The 17,447-nt window shown below is 45.0% G+C and overlaps 1 protein-coding gene across 2 annotated transcripts in view; it reads right to left on the bottom strand.

The window, feature by feature from the left end:
• Positions 1–17,447, bottom strand: part of LOC124802505 (protein phosphatase 1 regulatory subunit 14C) — a 546,015-nt gene that overhangs the window by 39,015 nt on the left and 489,553 nt on the right. For both annotated transcript variants that reach the window (XM_047263329.1, XM_047263330.1), the window contains one exon: positions 2,249–2,335. In XM_047263329.1, coding sequence (XP_047119285.1) covers positions 2,249–2,335 — 87 coding nt within the window. The remainder of the gene's footprint in view (positions 1–2,248; positions 2,336–17,447) is intronic.

The raw sequence follows: 17,447 nt of genomic DNA, 5'->3' as shown, positions 1-17,447 counted from the left end.
GAAAAATTTAAGTATTTTTCTGAACTTTTTTTGGACCTATTTTTCTGGAGTGCAGCCTTATACAGAAGGGCAACGAGGACGGTAAGCAGTTCAGACAAGAACAGAATAGAAGCTTTTGAAATGATGTGCTACAGAACAATGGTAAAGATAACATGGGTGGACCGAATAACTAATGATGTGGAAGTGAATCGATTTTGAAAAAAAAAAATTTGAGGGATAGCGCGACTAAACGTAGGAATCGGTTGAAAGGATACATCCTGGGACGATATGGTAATGGAAGAAAATATGTGGGGTAAAAGTTGTAGATGGAGGTCAAGGTTGAACAGAGGAAGCACGAATGCAGGTTGCAGTAGCTGAGCACAGATGAAGAGGTTTACACAGACGGACTACCGTGAAGAGCTATACCAAACAACTCTTCGGACTGAAGACCAAGACCGAGACGACCACCACCACCACCACCACCACCACAACAACAACAACAAGAACAATGCTATTACGTTCGTACTTTTGATGATAAGTATTTCACTTTTAGAATTACATTACACCGTACTCCTAATCGATGCTGATGGTACGATTCTTGAAATCCGATGGAAGAAAAGAAAGAACAGTTCGAAATACAGTAACGGAGAGAAAAACGGTAATACCGAAAACTAATTAATGTAGAGTAATGAAATTTAGGGAATACATCTGTATAGATAGTACATTTAAATAATTGACGCTACAACATCGTAGGTTAACGTAAGCGCAAGATAAGCCATTGCAAATGTGAAATATTGGTACGTCAACAACCAGTATAACCCCAAGAATGTTGAATTCAAGCACGCAAACGTGCATTCATCGTGCTGTAGGTCGGTCAATACAGGAACGATTATCGCTGTTTTTGGATGACGCTGGAGTTGTCGACCTATGGTGTCCCATATGTGCTCGACAGGAGACAACAGATCTGGTAATCGAGCAGGCCAAGGCAACATGTCGACACTTTTTAGAGCATGTTGGGTTACAACAGCGGTATGTGGGCGACAGTTATCCTGTTGGAAAACACTCCCTGGAATGAGATTTTCACTCTGCAGCCGAGTGTGCGCTGATATGAAACTTCCTGGCAGATTAAAACTGTGTGCCGGACCGAGACTCGAACTCGGGACCTTTGCCTTTCGCGGGCAAGTGCTCTACCAACTGAGCTACCCAAGCACGACTCACGCCCCGTCCTCACAGCCCCACTTCTGCCAGTATCTCGTCTCCTACCTTCCAAACTTTACAGAAGCTCTCCTGCGAACCTTGCAGAACTAGCACTCCTGAAAGAAAGCACTTGCCCGCGAAAGGCAAAGGTCCCAAGTTCGAGTCTCGGTCCGGCACACAATCTGCCAGGAAGTTTCACTCCCTGGAATGCTGGTCGTGAGTGGCAGTCAGCGTGCATGGGACAACTACGAGAGTGCTCCTGCTGTCATATAAAATCGTGCCCCGCACCATAATTCCAGGTGTAGGTCCAGTTGGTTGCAGGCCCTCAACTGGCTTCCTTCCAACCAACCCTCGATCGTCACTGGCACCGAGGCAGAACCAGCTTTCATCAGAAAATACAATACACCTCCATCCTGTCCTCCAGTGAGCTTTCGCTTGACACCACTGTAGTCGCAAATGGCGGTGGTGTGGGTCACTAGAACGCACGTTATAGGGCGTCTGTCTCGGAGCTGTCCTTGAAGTAACAGATTCGTAACAGTTCGTTGTGTCACTGTGGTGTCAACTGCTGCTCAAATTGCTGCTGCACATGCAGTACGATGCGCCAGAGCCATACGCCGGACATGATGGTCCTCCCTCTCGGTAGTGCCACATGGCCGTCCGGAGCCCGGTCTTCTTGCGACCGTACATTCCCGTGACCACCGCTGCCAGCAATCATGTACAGTGGCTACATTCCTGTCAAGTCTTTCTGCAATATCACAAAAGGAACAACCATCTTCTCTTGTTCAAACTCAGTTAGGTGTTGATAATGGCATCTTTTTCGCCTTAATGGCATTCTTGCCCACCGTTACAGCGCGGCGCTAGTAACGCCAGTCGCATAATAGTGGCACAGCTAGCAAAATTTGAACATACACATTTGAACATCATCTTTCATATGTAAAAACATGCCTACCAACTTTCGCTTACGTCGCACAACTCCTCCTTGGAGTTGCGATTTTTTTTTTTTTTTTTCGTCATTGTACTTCGCTACCGAAAGGTCATTCTACAAGCGGGAAGTCGCGCTGTTGGTACTTGCCTGCAGATGTCGCCGCCTCTGATCGTCGCTGTCCATGTCTAGAAGCTCGTCGATATCCACTTCCACTTCGCGCGTCTTCGAGTTCTCCTGCAACATAAAGATAATACCAGTCAGCAATGCATCGACGCCTCTAGAGAACAAGCGCGTTGCTGGTGGCAATTTTACTTCCCCCAAAACGCCACTGATACGTGGCCTTCTCGTGATCTATCCTGTGGTACCAAAAAAGTCGTCAGGTTATACCGAAGCTGAGCATAGTTTGTGAGTGAAGGCAACGTCAAACTTGTTTAACACTGCGTAACACACAAAAGAAGGCCGCCTGCAGCGCGGGCCGAAGTTCGGAAGCCACGGAGCCATTATGTGAAGCTTGGCACGCTAATTAGCAGGCCGAGCAAAGTCAGACGTGTAATAATATGCAGTACAACTATCTCTGATCTCAAGTTATTTATAACAATCAAAACCAATGTGCACTAGAAACTAAATGGAAGTCAAAAATAAAGCTTGATTTGACTTCACTAGCGAGATGTCAAATGTCGGTGTTAGCTGTCACTTTGTACTGTCTTTTCCACACTTCCATGTTAGCAGAAGAAATTTGTTGCAATTACACAGAACACAAACTATTTCATATTACTAATGACAACATAACATCGCATTAAAAGTATGGCATTATATTATAAACACTCTTCATCATTTTGGAATTTCTAATTTAACACAGTTAACGTTGGTGAAGAACTGCGAGTTCTTTAAAACTGTCATTTAATTTTTCGACTTTTGGCCACGGGTGAATACTTTCACCGCTTCTACGTCTATATTACAGCTCTTCTTTTAACTATGTACTATCTGAATATCGTTTTCTGTGTGTCCTGTTTCGCTTTTATACCTAGCTGCAACCAATGTGTTTCATCCTCTAACTCTGGAACAGCCCATGTGCTCTTGGAAACAGGATGTAGTTTAGTTGTAGAGAGAAGGTCGATCTTTTCGCTAAAAGCTATTTAGGAAGTTAAGAGGACAGGAATTTTGTAACAGGTTTCAGAACGATTCTACTGCCTCCTAAGCTCATCTCATCCACGGCAAAAATAACAGGGATTGGGGCGTGCTGGGACATAGGCAACCTTTCTTAACCTCACACGATTTGCGAATGGAGCTGGAGAACGAACAGAAATGTTATAAATCACCCTCTCCTATGCACTGTGCAGCGGCTTGCGGAGTATGTATGTAGTCTTAGAAGTGCACTTCGCATGATGCGTTAATGTTGAGGGACAGAGTGGAGCCACGGGTGCTCATAGTTGTTTCCCGACCCCCGCAAATATTACTTGCCGTCATACACTCTTTTAAATTCCGATTTTAATATTACTAACAGTTATACAGGGTGGTCCATTGATCATGACCGGGCCAAATATCTCACGAAATAAGCGTCAAACGAAAAAACTACAAAGAACGAAACTTGTCTAGCTTGAAGGGGGAAACCAGATGGCGCTATGGTTGGCCCGCTAGATGGCGCTGCCATAGGTCAGACGGATATCAACTGCGTTTTTTAAAAATAGAAACCCCATTTTTATTACATATTCGTGTAGTATGTACAGAAATAAGAATGTTTTAGTTGGACCACTTTTTTCGCTTTGTGATAGATGGTGATGTAACAGTCACGAACATATGGCTCACAATTTTAGACGAACAGTTGGTAACAGGTAGGTTTTTTAAATTAAAATACAGAACGTAGGTACGTTTGAACATTTTATTTCGATTGTTCCAATGTGATACATGTACCTTTGTCGACTTATTTCTGAGAACGCATGCTGTTACACCGTGATTACCAGTAAATACCAACGTACTTACACGTTTATGACTATTACAGCGCCATCTATCACCAAGCGCAAAAAGTGGTTCAACTAAAACATTCATATTTCTTTACGTACTACACAAATATGTAATAAAAAATGGGGGTTCCTATTTTTAAAAAAACGCAGTTTATATCCGTTTGATCTATGGCAGCGCCATCTAGCGGGCCAACCATAGCGTCATCTGGTTTCCCCATTCAAGCCAGACGAGTTTCGTTCTTTGTAGTTTTTGCGTTTGATGCTTATTTCGTGAGATATTAGGCCTGGTCACTATCAATGGACCACCCTGTGTATATGATTTTATATCATAATACTTCGTTTACATCAATACTTGAGTACGAGGGGGTGCTGGAAAGTAATGCCTCTGTTTCCTTCTCAATATTGGTAGTGGTATTACAAGTCATGCTTATTACTCGGATGACTTTCCTGCATCGCTGGCGCAAGCTGCAACCCTCTGCTGCTAGAGGGCTCCGAATGGTAGACTGTAACAACCCCGCGTGTAACGTAACTACAGTGTCTAGTCACATGAAAGTGACCACCTGTCAAAAGCCTGAATAACCACCTTAGGCAGCATGGACCGCAGCGAAACGTCAAGAAGAGTGTCAGTGAGGTTGTGGAAGGCACCTCAGGGATATGAAGCCATGCAGACTCCAGTGCCGTGGCCACCTGCGTTAAGTTTCTTGGTTGAATATCTGTGGTGCGAACAGCCCAACTGAGATGGTCCCACAGACTTGGGTTTAAATCCGGCGGGAGTACTGTAAACTCATCCTGGTGCTCTTCGAAACAGCACGTACACTGACAGCTGTGTGACACGTTGCATTGTCGTGGTAGCAGACGCCATCATGACGAGGATTGGTTGGTTGGTTGGTTGATTTGGGAGAGGGGACCACAGAGCGAGGTCATCCATTCCATTGGATTAGAGACGGATGGGGAGGGAAGTTGGCAGTAGGAGCCACCCCGGCATTTGCCTGAAGCTAATTAAGGATATCACGAAAAACCTGAATCAGGATTGCCGGACGCGGGTTTCAACCGTCGTCTTCCCGAATGCGAAAGCAGTATGCTAACACTGCGCCGCCTCACTCGGTCATGCCAAGAAAATACGAAGTTCGTAAAGGAGTGAACATGTCACCCAAGAACAGATGCGTACGAGTACTTGTGTTGATCTACTGTGGCTTCCAGAATGGCGAGATGAGCCAGGGAAGGCCGGCCGGTGTGGCCGTGCGGTTAAAGGCGCTTCAGTCTGAAACCGCGTGACCGCTACGGTCGCAGGTTCGAATCCTGCCTCGAGCATGTATGTGTCTGATGTCCTTAGGTTAGTTAGGTTTAAGTAGTTCTAAGTTCTAGGGGACTGATGACCACAGCAGTTGAGTCCCATAGTGCTCAGAGCCATTTTTTTGAGCCAGGGAAGGCTAAGAAAACATTCCCCAGGCCATAACGCCCCCTCCTTCCGCTTTGAATCTTTTGCTTTCAGTCGTTACACTGCGTACACGCCAACAGCAATCTGACCGCTGGAGCGTAAAATGTGACTGGCGTGCAAATCCCATTCTTCGTCGCCGATCAACAGCAGTCAGCATAGGTGCATGAACCAGGTGCTTGCTGCGGAGGCCCATATGCACCAACCTTCGCTGAGCGAAGTGTCTGCTGGCAGCCCCTTGGTTCATCTGGGCGGTCAGTTGGTCAACAGTTGCACGTCAGTTTCCGCGTACACACCACCGCACCCGTCGTTCACTCCTGTCGTCTGTGGTCGGTGGTACACCAAAGTTGCCTCGGCGCCGGCTTTGGATAGTGCCACGTACTGTGTACTTTTAACTACGGCGGCACGCGAACAGTTTGCAGTCTTACCCCTTTTGAAAATGCTTCCACAATTGAACCGAAAGCCATGGTCATGCCCCTTTGGACATCAAATAAATCACTCTATTCCGCATTACGACAATGACTGCACTGGTACCCCTCCCCCGACATCTTTATAAACCCTCCAATGCTAGTGCAATGCTAGTGGTGCCACCTGCAGCCGTCTGTGAGTAATTATTGTACGTTGACTAATGGGCGGTGGTCACATTAATGTGATGCCTACCAAATTATCGATCAGAACGAACTCATCTGAAAATTGTAACGAAAACAAATATTGCTCGGGCAGAAATGCAATTCGGTAACTTTAAGTCTTGATAAACGTACAGCTTTGCATGCTCCGTAATTTCGTTTTTCACACATTCACGCTCAAATTTACTATTAATATGCTACGCACTGACCTATTGTGAAGCTTCAGTTCAGCACTTTTATCACATTGTGTAACACATAAAACTTATAAATACATTAAATGTACTCGCAAATGCGAATGAGTGTGGCCTACCAACAGCTGTAGAATGGAATGACGACAATGAAAATTTGTGCCGGACCGGGACTCGAACCCGGATTTCCCGTTTACCGCAAGCGTCCGCCTTACCATTTGGTTACCCGTGCACAACTCACAGCCAGACCCAAACTTCCAAATGTCGACAACCATGCGTCTACAACCTGTACTCGTAGCTCCATTATGTCATTATGTACGTTCCCGCCTGGCGGAGTGGCCGCGCGGTCTGAGGCGGAATGTTACGGATTGCGCGGCCCCTCCCTCCGCAGGTTCGAGTCATCCCTCGTACGTGTGTGTGTGTGTGTGTGTGTGTGTGTGTGTGTGTGTGTGTGTGTGTGTGTGTGTGTGTGTGTGTGTGTGTGTGTTGTTCTTAGCATAAGTTAGGTTGTGTGTAAGTCTAGAGAACAATGACCTCAGCAGTTTCGTCCCTTAGGAATTCACACACATTTTATGTATATTCCCGTAGAGGTGAGACATTTTACTCGAAAGTCGCTTGCCCGGAGTCGGCGGATAGATATGATATTGCAGTGCCTGTCCGAATTTTGCATCGTAATTCAGAATAACACAGGCATTGCAATATCGTATAAAACTTATAAATGTTACATTCACTTGATAACCACATATTTCTCTTATTTACTTACTTATGTACTAAACCGGCGGTCAGACCTTGTAGATCACGCTCCGGACTTACAAACTGCTTCCACCATATCCTATCGTGCGTAGCTTAGATCTAGTCCTTGCGATTACCAGTTGTTGCAAATCTGTCCGTTTTCTAGTTGTTGCAGATCGTCCATAGTTCATCCTCTAATCTTGTTCGTGATCTTCCTTGGGGTACGCTTTCCTTCTGAGCTTCCTAACAAGGCTAATTCTGGAGTAGCATCATCTGTCATGCACACAACATGTGCAGCCCACTTTATTGCTTAACCTTTGCATTTTGTAGAATATTGGGACCGGTTCGTCATAATGTATATTTCTTCATTTTTCGGTCTCTTCCTTCGCTGTCCGAAAAATCTCTCACGATATTTTTCTCAAACACCATCAGTAATTCTCTATTGCTTGTGATGGTACTCAGCGTCGATCGAGTATCCTGGGGCAGTTATTGTATCAAAGGCCTTCATTTTAACTTTCGCTGAGGTTACCTTTGACTGGCTTTGGTTTTAGGCTATTGCATGATCTGGAAGCATTAAAAATTCGTTAGATTACTTCTAACTGGATATTTTCCCGCCTTTTAAGTACGATCCCAAATATTTATAGATTTCTCTGTTTCTCTGTGCGAAGTAATGCATTCTTATCTCCTGGGCAGCTAGCTCGGCAGTACCAACAAGAAGTCATCTGTTGATTTTAGCGACTTAATAAAACAGTGATATAAGATGTGCTGAGGGCTTAGCTTGTAATTTATACAGGGTGTTACAAAAAGGTACGGCCAAACTTTCAGGAAACATTCCTCACACACAAATAAAGAAAAGATGTTATGTGGACATGTGTCCGGAAACGCCTAATTTCCATGTTAGAGCTCATTTTAGTTTCTTCCACCTACGCTCAATGGAGCACATTATCATGATTTCATACGGGATACTCTACCTAGGCTGCTAGAACATGTGCCTTTACAAGTGCGACACAACATGTGGTTCATGCACGATTGAGCTCCTGCACATTTCAGTCGAAGTGTTCGTACGCTTCTCAACAGATTCGGTGACCGATGGATTGGTAGAGGCGGACCAATTCCATGGCCTCCACGCTCTCCTGACCTCAACCCTCTTGACTTTCATTTATGGGGGCATTTGAAAGCTCTTGTCTACGCAACCCCGGTACCAAATGTAGAGACTGTTCGTGCTCGTATTGTGGACGGCTGTGATACAATACGCCATTCTCCAGGGCTGCATCAGCGCATCAGGGATTCCATGCGACGGAAGGTGGATGCATGTATCCTCGCTAACGGAGGAAATTTTGAACACTTCCTGTAACAAAGCGTTTGAAGTCACGCTGGTACTTTCTGTTGCTGTGAGTTTCCATTCCATGATTAATGTGATTTGATGAGAAGTAATAAAATGGGCTCTAACATGGAAAGTAAGCATTTCCGGACCCATTTCCACATAACATATTTTCTTTCTTTGTGTGTGAGGAATGTTTCCTGAAAGTTTGGCCGTACCTTTTTGTAACACCTTTTAGAATCCCTTCCCATTTTCAAGACTATTAGTTTTCACGCTAATTTATCCTCCCAAAGATGGTAGCAAAAGTTAGAAAATGATATGTGTAAAAATACAAACGCGCTTACTGAAATGTGTATTTTTTTAGGTGTGTGTGTGTGTGGGGGGGGGGGGGGTTGGCCGTACTCTGTATGAGCGCCCCCCCCCCCCCTTTCTCCCATATCCGCACCCGCTGAGAGAATAACTCCGGTACTACCTGCGCCACAGTCGATTCTCCAGAAGAGGAAAGGTGTGGGAAGGCTGATGATAAGCCCTATAGAGCCGCCTTTCTGTCCGCTCACAGAGGTTCCTTTCCTAATTTCAATCCAAATATTTGCCCTCGGCGCTCTCCCCATTCTCCGCATTCAGCCTTTCCGCAGTCTTGATGAAGATAATCTCATTCACTCCCAAAGTTTGCTCAGAGTTTCATGCCCTGTTTGTATCTGTCAGCACTCTTCTCCAACCTACCTCTCCCACTCTGTTTGTGCTCCTCTGCCTGTGTGCGCTGCCCCCCCCCCCCCCACCCCATCCTTCCGCACGCTCCGCCGACTTTATAATCCGGACAGCAGTAGCTACACTTTTCATAACGAAGCCGTTAATGTAATTTAATTTGACGTATGGCTCGGAGCAGGCGGGAGAAGGTATACTGTTTAGCTTACGGCGCGGGGATTGGTCGGCAGTGAGCGAACGTAATGAGCGCTCGCGGAGTCCGTAGAAGAGCGGAACACCGAGAAGGCAGCTGGGCAGAGGGCGACGGCCATTAATTACGGCCCCGGTTAAAAATTATATCCGGCCGTCTGTGCGCCCGAAGGGCCGCTAATGGACCGAACGCGCCGAACTGCTTCCCAACTGGCGGGACAGTCTCACACGCGCAGCTGTTTGCTTTTGTGTGACCGACGCGCCCTGAAGCAATCCAACAGCAATGAGTGGCGACACACAATTCGGGGCAGATATCTCTCGAAAAAGCTTACTTCCCACTGCACCATATATTAGTGTTTCTTCCATTTTCATTTGAGAACTGAGTGCGGGAAGAAAGGCTGCCTGAACGCCTCTGGCAACGCTGTGATTTTAGCCCAGTGGTATCTGCGTGGTCTCCGCGGCAGCAGTATATTCCTTCAATTCCTCCCTTGATGATGGTTCTTGAAATTTTTCGAATAGGCTTTCGTGGACTTATTGGCGCCTATTTATAAGAAAGCATAATATTTCTACTGTTAAATAAGAGGGCTGTTCAATAAAGAATGATTATAAAATTTTTGCGGTCATAATTCCTCGTGCTGGAATTTAATCTTAAGATATTCTGCTAGCTTAATGTGTAACCGACAGGCCGCACTGGTTTCACTGTGAGAGGTGGGCGAACTGGAGACATGTTCAGTATCCCCTACCGAAGCACGCAGATCTGCGGGTAGTTTAAGTTAATGTTACAGCACCGATTCTCAACCTGTGGGCCGCTCCCTCCACCCCCCCCCCCCCAAATTAGGGAGGCGTCATAACATTAAACTAGGGCCGAGCTTATTGAAAAGAAAAAATATGAATTCGAAAACTGATACATTTACTGAAAGCTATGCGAAGGAAAATGCATTCAGAAATAATTAAAAATTAAAATTCACGTTTATAGTACAACGATATAATACGCTTACAGACAGGTTTCTAACAGTATTACAATGCATTTTACAATTAACTTTTCAGTACTAATTAAAAACAAGTTTAGTACGAGTAATTATCAGTGACTCCCTTGGAGCTGGCTTCCAGAGCGTACATCTTTCGAAGAAGAGTTTAATATTAGAAATAGACACTTCTGTGTTCAGCTAAGATCCAACATTTCCTGCACCGCTCATTCTCCTGAGGTACCCATCAACTTTTCGCGAGCCGCCTATAAAACACAGAAGAACAAAGCGCCATAGATTCCGGTTTTGTCGATGTAGCGGATCGTTGTTGTCAAACAGCAATAAGTTTTCTTATTCTTGGTAATTTGTAAGTTTTGTAGTTTTAGCGTCAAAATACGTTACTACATATTTATTGTTAACGTATGAGGAGGGGGGATTAAAATTTTAATTGAAAATTAAAGTCATTAATACTGAAACATTTATAAACACTGTGTTAGAGGAAGATCCAGACTTCTTTCACAGGTTCAAATGGCTCTGAGCACTATGGGACTCAACTGCTGAGGTTAGTAGTCCCCTAGAACTTAGAACTAGTTTAACCTAACTAACCTAAGGACATCACAAACATCCATGCCCGAGGCAGGATTCGAACCTGCGACCGTAGCGGTCTTGCGGTTCCAGACTGCAGCGCCTTTAACCGCACGGCCACTTCGGCCGGCCTTTCACAGGTCATTACTTCTGACGAACTGCATAATTTTGATCTTCTGAGTAAACAACAAAGCTCAGTGTGGAAACCTGTACCACCAACACCTATAAAAGCAGGAGAGTTTGCTTCTATTGGTCAAGTTATTGTCATCTCATTTGTTTATATTGATGGTGTGGGTTGTCGTATGTTGTACACCGACCTCCGCCCACCTCCCCGCGCGCTCGCACACACACACACACACACACACACTATATATATATATATATAAATAACTACAGTACAGGGATGTCCTGGAAACTTTGCAACCGACATTGGGCGTAAGAGACGACAAATCCGTGGAACAGCCTGGACGCCGCACTATGATAATGGACGGCCACATATGGAAAATGTTGTTACTGAACTTCTTGCAAAATTCGATGTGAAATACATCCCTCATTTTCTGTATAGTCAGGATTTAAAGGGATGTTCGGGTCGAGACCGATGAAAACACTGATTTTTTTTACATAATTTGCACCCGTTAAGGCATCCTTACGCTTGCAAATTGATTTTTTTTTTATGGTGTAAGTGTTTTAGAAGTTACATCGTGTTGACTGGAACCGTGCGCCGACCGAAATACAGGCAGCTATAGGCGCTCGATAAATTAGTTCAAGAAAAGATGCGACGAGTATACGGATTCCTGTCCAATGAAGATTTCCTTAAAAGATGCTCCGGTGACAATACGCAAAATGACAACGAGAGCTTCGACGCGAGTATTTGGAAACTGGTACCGAAACATCATCATCATTGTGGGGCAAAAAAATGTTGAAACACCATGTATATTCAGTGATAGTTATTCATCCACTCTGAAGACCACGCACGTGTTAGGAACCGCGGTAGGGACAAACAGCAAAAACTTCGCGGACTTACCTGACAGGGCACGCTTGGCCTCCGCGGAATATGGAATGTCTCAGTTTGTTAAAAGAGCCAGGATTGAAAAAAAAAATACAGCACCCATTTCAAGACCAGAGCATAGATGAGGAAGAAGAAGGCTGCCTCTATGGCTCAGGCATCGCAGATTAACCATACGTTTTGACATAACGTTATTTTTTGTTACTCCAAATTCCAGACGCGTTTTTCTTGAAAGAAAACTTTTTCACGGCGCGTAGCGCTCTAGAGTCTCTACAGGTTAACCGATTCATTGATTTTTTTTTTAAATGAAAGATAATTGCATTTAGGATGCAGTAACAAGACCTTTATTTTATTCCAATTTCAAATAATTGTTCAAACAGTTGAACTTAGAAAAACATGCCAAGAAATTAACATGTTTTTCAATAACTGCCATTTTTTAAGTATTTTCTGTATATCTTCTAACCTGAACACACACATTCGTGGGAGGTATTTTCAATCACGAGAAACCGCATAGTGGCCTGAGGTAGCCGAGCGGTTCTAGGCGCTACAGTCTGGAACCGAGTGACCGCTACGGTCGCAGGTTCGAATCCTGCCTCGGACATGGATGTGTGTGATGTCCTTAAGTTAGTTAGGTTTAAGTAGTTGTAAGTTCTAGGGGACTGATGACCTCAGAAGTTAAGTCGCATAGTGCTCAGAGCCATTTTTTGCATCGCATCCAAAGGAGAGTATTTTGAGAGGGACTATTTAAAGTAAGACGATGAGTACAGATATGTTGTAAAAAAATGATCATTCTTCACTGGACTGTCCTCATAGGTCACGCGTCGCTGTCAGCTGTGCTGCACTGGTGTAACTACTGTCTCTCTTTCAACAACGAGTATTAAGTCAAGCTGCCAGTGTATCAATTACGCAACCATTTTTATGGCCAGCTTCACGTAGAGTAATGGTTTCTTCACGGCACGCCGCGACTCGCGCAGGGTGTGTACGCCAGCGAGCAGGCGCCACGCCCGCGGCCCGCACAAAGCACAAAGGCCGGACGCTGCACTGTCAGCCGTGTAACGATCAATTTGCACGCTCGGCCGTCGCCGCTTAACGGCTGCCGGCTGCGTTATAAAGCCGCTCTCAATTACACCGCAGACCGCCGGTTCTCCGCTAAATAAAAACACCGCGGCTGCCGAGCGAGACAGACGCGCTGCCTGAAGCGTGGAGTGCGGCTGCTTCCTCAGCGGGCAATTTGCATGGCAGGCAGCCTTCTGAAGGGCTCTGTGGCAGCGAGTTTCGACCGCCACTACAGAACTCTACTTCGCTCACACGGAATCTTTCCCTGGCGGTACGTCGGCAATGTACGCCGTCCAGCGACATGAATGTGACCACATGTCAAAAGCCTGAATAGCCACCCTTTGCAGCGTTGACCGCTGCTAGACGTGCAGAAAGAGAGACATGAAGGTTCTGGAAGGTACCGAGTGGGATGCGGAGCCATGCTGACTCCGGCTGCCTTATTCTGTATCGTTCATACCGATCGGTGCACTAGGTTAGCCTCGGTAGTGACGTCATTTTCGGTTCTTTATCCGAAGTTATTATTCTGTAAGCTTCTGTTACCGATCGGTCCTCCTGCCGATTTTTCGAGAACTGTACCGAGAGGTTTTGGATTTCTCTGTGGCCCTCTCGTTCGGTTCGGTGTGATTTATTTACACCTAGAAATTGATAAATTAAACATACTGATCGGTCTTAGCGTCGGATTTAGTGACTGAGTTACTGAAGAATCACCAGGACGTGTCCGGATGGAAAGTCAGTTCGTAATAGACTTTTTCCTTTGCTAGACATATGGTTTATGAATATAACATAAAAAAATAGTTTGGGCCAATATTCTCACAAAATACCTGTTATTTTTACATAATTAAGAGTTTAAACAATCATTAAATTTCAAAAGGTTGGCTCTGCTTACGTATACCACAAGAATGTTAGCTGAAATTACTAGTGACTTTGCGTTCTTTTTTCTGCAAATGGTTTACTTATTAACTATCAAAACGCACTTAAAACTTTGAAGTAACAATGCAAAGGAATTTTGTGAAGCCTGATAGAGGAAACCTTCCAAAATTTCTCATGCATTTACGGCATAAGCCCGTATCCTTTGGCAACGAAGTCAGCCAGCGTCTCTGGAATGGAATTACGTGGATTCAAGCACTACACACAAGTGAGTTGAGGGAGCACAGTGGATAAAGCAACATAGTGCCGTGGCAAGGTTAGCAGGTTCGCATACTGCTGTGTACCAAAATATTTTTTCCCCTCTTCGAGTTTGTAACACATTCTGAGGCTTTGATAATCGTCAAAGTTAAGCATTTGCGTGGTATATTCGCTGTTATTTAACACGTAAGAGCGCGCTTTCTTAGTAATGAGTATCTTCTATTTCGTGACTTCCATTTGTTTAAGAAATGAAAGATGAAATTGCTGTGTGTGAAACAAGTGACAGTGACATACTTTTTCTTGTCACAAATAATTCACCACTTTTTTCTGAATGCGTACCGATTTGCGAGTGTGGTCAGACAGGACAACTTAAATTGCTGCGAATGAAACAAGCAACAATCGTCTTTATACTTTAGCTTGTCACAAGTATTTATCTGCGATCGAATCCTTAACAACAGCAGACAAAGATGAAAGATTCCTAAGACAATATTTTTGGACTGTAGTACCAGATATGAAACATTTTGATTTATCAGGTGCATGTTATAAACTGCAACGAACTTCTACAGCTGCACACGCCACACGCTCTCGAAAAGGCGCTTTTTTTTTAACCAAATCGTTGATATAGGGAAGTAAGCTACTTGATCAGTTTGATCTCTAGCAGTGAGTTACAACCACATTCTATGCATGTTCTTATTCTTTGACACTCTCTTAAACAATTTTTCGGTTTCATGGAGATGAGTCCCGTCTGTGCAACTAACTGTAGGCAGTTTAACTGCTTTCAATTAGTTGCATAGACGCAACTTACCTCCATGAATTTCGAAGCAACTAAGGAACGACGAAAAACAGAAAAAAATTACGAATTTTTTGGGTGTTTATGGTCATGAATTTGAACAATGTGGTACTACACTCCATTCGTAACTCATATTCCGAAACTTAAAATCCGAAACAAGAAGTCCATGTGAATGAGAATAAAATGACGTAATGTGACATTTATGGCAGTGCCCAAAACACAGTCAATATTCTACCGTTATCATGCATTCATGGAAGCACGTAGTCAGCGAAATATCAACAGTATTACGTACTCTAACCACAGTTTTCGGTACTGTAAAGAGCCTATGTCGGCTGCTAGCCGCTCCGGGTTCGTGCCGCTGTGGCGCTGCAGTGCGAATGCTCGAATCTGAGGCAGACTGCTTTTGATTGGTTGGCGCGAGGAGAACTAACAACAGCGTTTCAGTTCGCTAGGACCCTTCGGCATCGCTTCCGAAATGCTTACAGATTAATGTCGGAGCTCTACTTCGAAAAAAAGACCGTTCGGTGCGCCCGCGTACCGAACCGATCGGCAAAATGGCGGAAAGATGCAGAATAGGGCCCCAATCCCGTGCTCAGCTCCACTAGGTTTTTCGGCTGAGGATGCGTGGCGCAAACACCCCGATCGAGGTGGTCGCACAGATTCTCGATAGAGTTTTAATTCGGGGAGTTTGGTGGGCATGGGAGTATAGTACACTTATCCTGGTCCTCCCAGAACCACGCACGTACACTGCGAGCTATGAGAAACGCTGCATAGTCTTGCTGGAAGATGCCATCGTGATGAGGAAAAACAACTGCATATAGTGGTGGATTTGGTTCCCAATGATGATGCATAATTGTGTTGATCCATTGTGCGTTCCAGAATGACGAGATTCAAAAAATGATTCAAATGGCTCTGAGCACTATGGGACTTAAATTCTGAGGTCATCAGTCCCCTAGAACTTAGAACTACTTAAACCTAACTAACCTAAGGACGTCACACAGATCCATGCCCGAGGCAGGATTCGAACCTGCGACCGTAGCGGTCGCGCGGTTCCAGACTGTAGCGCCTAGAACCGCTCGGCCACCCCGGCCGGCTCGGTTGTAAGAGAAACATGTTTGTGCATTCGTAGGATGTAGTATTTCTGTGAATGTTAGTCGATTATTTCGAAACATTTTGCTTCTTTACTATGAAAATACAGGAGGAAAAACTTATTGGCACGTTTATTATTTACTAGCAGGACCTACCTTGATAATCCAAATTAAACGTTTACGGTAATTCTTCACACAGGGGAAATTCGAGACAATTATACCCCTAAGACGACAGCTAAACCATTATACACTGGGGTGGCAAAAGCCATGGGATAGTTCCTAATGTGGCGGACCCTCCCCATACACAGCCTAGTGCAGCAACTCGACATCGCATGAACTCAACAAGTCGTTGGAAGGTCCTTGCAGAAATACTGAGCCATGTCACCTATTTAACCGTTCATAATTGAGAAAGTGTTGCCGCAGCAGGATTTTGAACACGAACTGACCTCTCGATTATGCTCCATAAATGTTCGATTGGATTCATGTCGGGCGACCTGGGTTGCCAAATCATTCGCTCGAATTGTCCAGAATGTTCTACAAACCAATCGCGAACAATTGTAGCTCGGTGACATGACAGCATTGTTTGGCAATATGAAGTCCATAAATAGCTGCAAACGGTCTTCAAGTGTCCCAAAATAACCAGCACCCAGTTCATTATACGTAAACACAGCCCATCCCAGTATGGAACCACCACCAGCTTACACAGTGCCTTCTTGACAACTTGGGCCCATGGCTTCCTGGAGTCCACGCCACACTCAAACCCTACCATCAGCTCTTACTGACTGAAATCGGGACTCATCTGACCAGGCCACGGTTTTACTGTGTCTAGGGTCCGACCGACATGGTTACGATCCCAGGAGATGCGCTGCAAGCGATGTCGTGCTGTTGGCAAAGGGACTCGCATCGGTAGTCTGCTGCTATGGCGCATAAACGCCAGACTTCGCCGCACTCCCCTAATGGATACGTTTGTCGTACATCCCACATTGGTTTCCGCTGTTATTTCACGCATTGTTACTTGTCTGTTAACACTTGACAACTCTACGCAAATGCCGCTGTTCTCGGTCGTTAAGTGAATGCCGTCGGCCACTGCGTTGTACGTGGTGAGAAATGATGCCTGAAATTTGGTTTCTCGGCAGACTCTTGAGACTGTGAGCTCTCTAACGATATCCGAAAAGGAATGTCCCAAGCGGCCAGCACCAAATACTATTTCACATTCAAAGTCTGTTAATTCCCGTGGTGCGGTCGTAATCACGCCGGACACCTATCCACACGAATCACGCGAGCACAAATGACGAATCTGCCAATGCGTTTGCTCTTTTATACCCTGTGTACGTGATTCTGCCGCCATCTGTTTATGTGCATATCGCTATCCCATGAATTTTGTGACGTCAGCGTAAATTTATAGTCTATCAATGTGGACATGATTACTTTCAGTTTCAGGCAAAATGACAAATATCGGTACAAACTGATACGAGAGCGTGTCGCGGTGGGCAAGTGAAGGACAGCAGAGGGGAGGACCCTTTTACAGTTAAGAGTGGTCACTGCCTCACAGGAGGTAATTGTGTTTCCGCAGC

This window comes from Schistocerca piceifrons, chromosome 6 (assembly GCF_021461385.2).
Source record: "Schistocerca piceifrons isolate TAMUIC-IGC-003096 chromosome 6, iqSchPice1.1, whole genome shotgun sequence".
In the NCBI taxonomy this organism is placed as follows: Eukaryota; Metazoa; Arthropoda; class Insecta; order Orthoptera; family Acrididae; genus Schistocerca; species Schistocerca piceifrons.
Note: the sequence above shows the minus strand (reverse complement) of the source record. Positions and strands in the feature narration are given on the sequence as shown.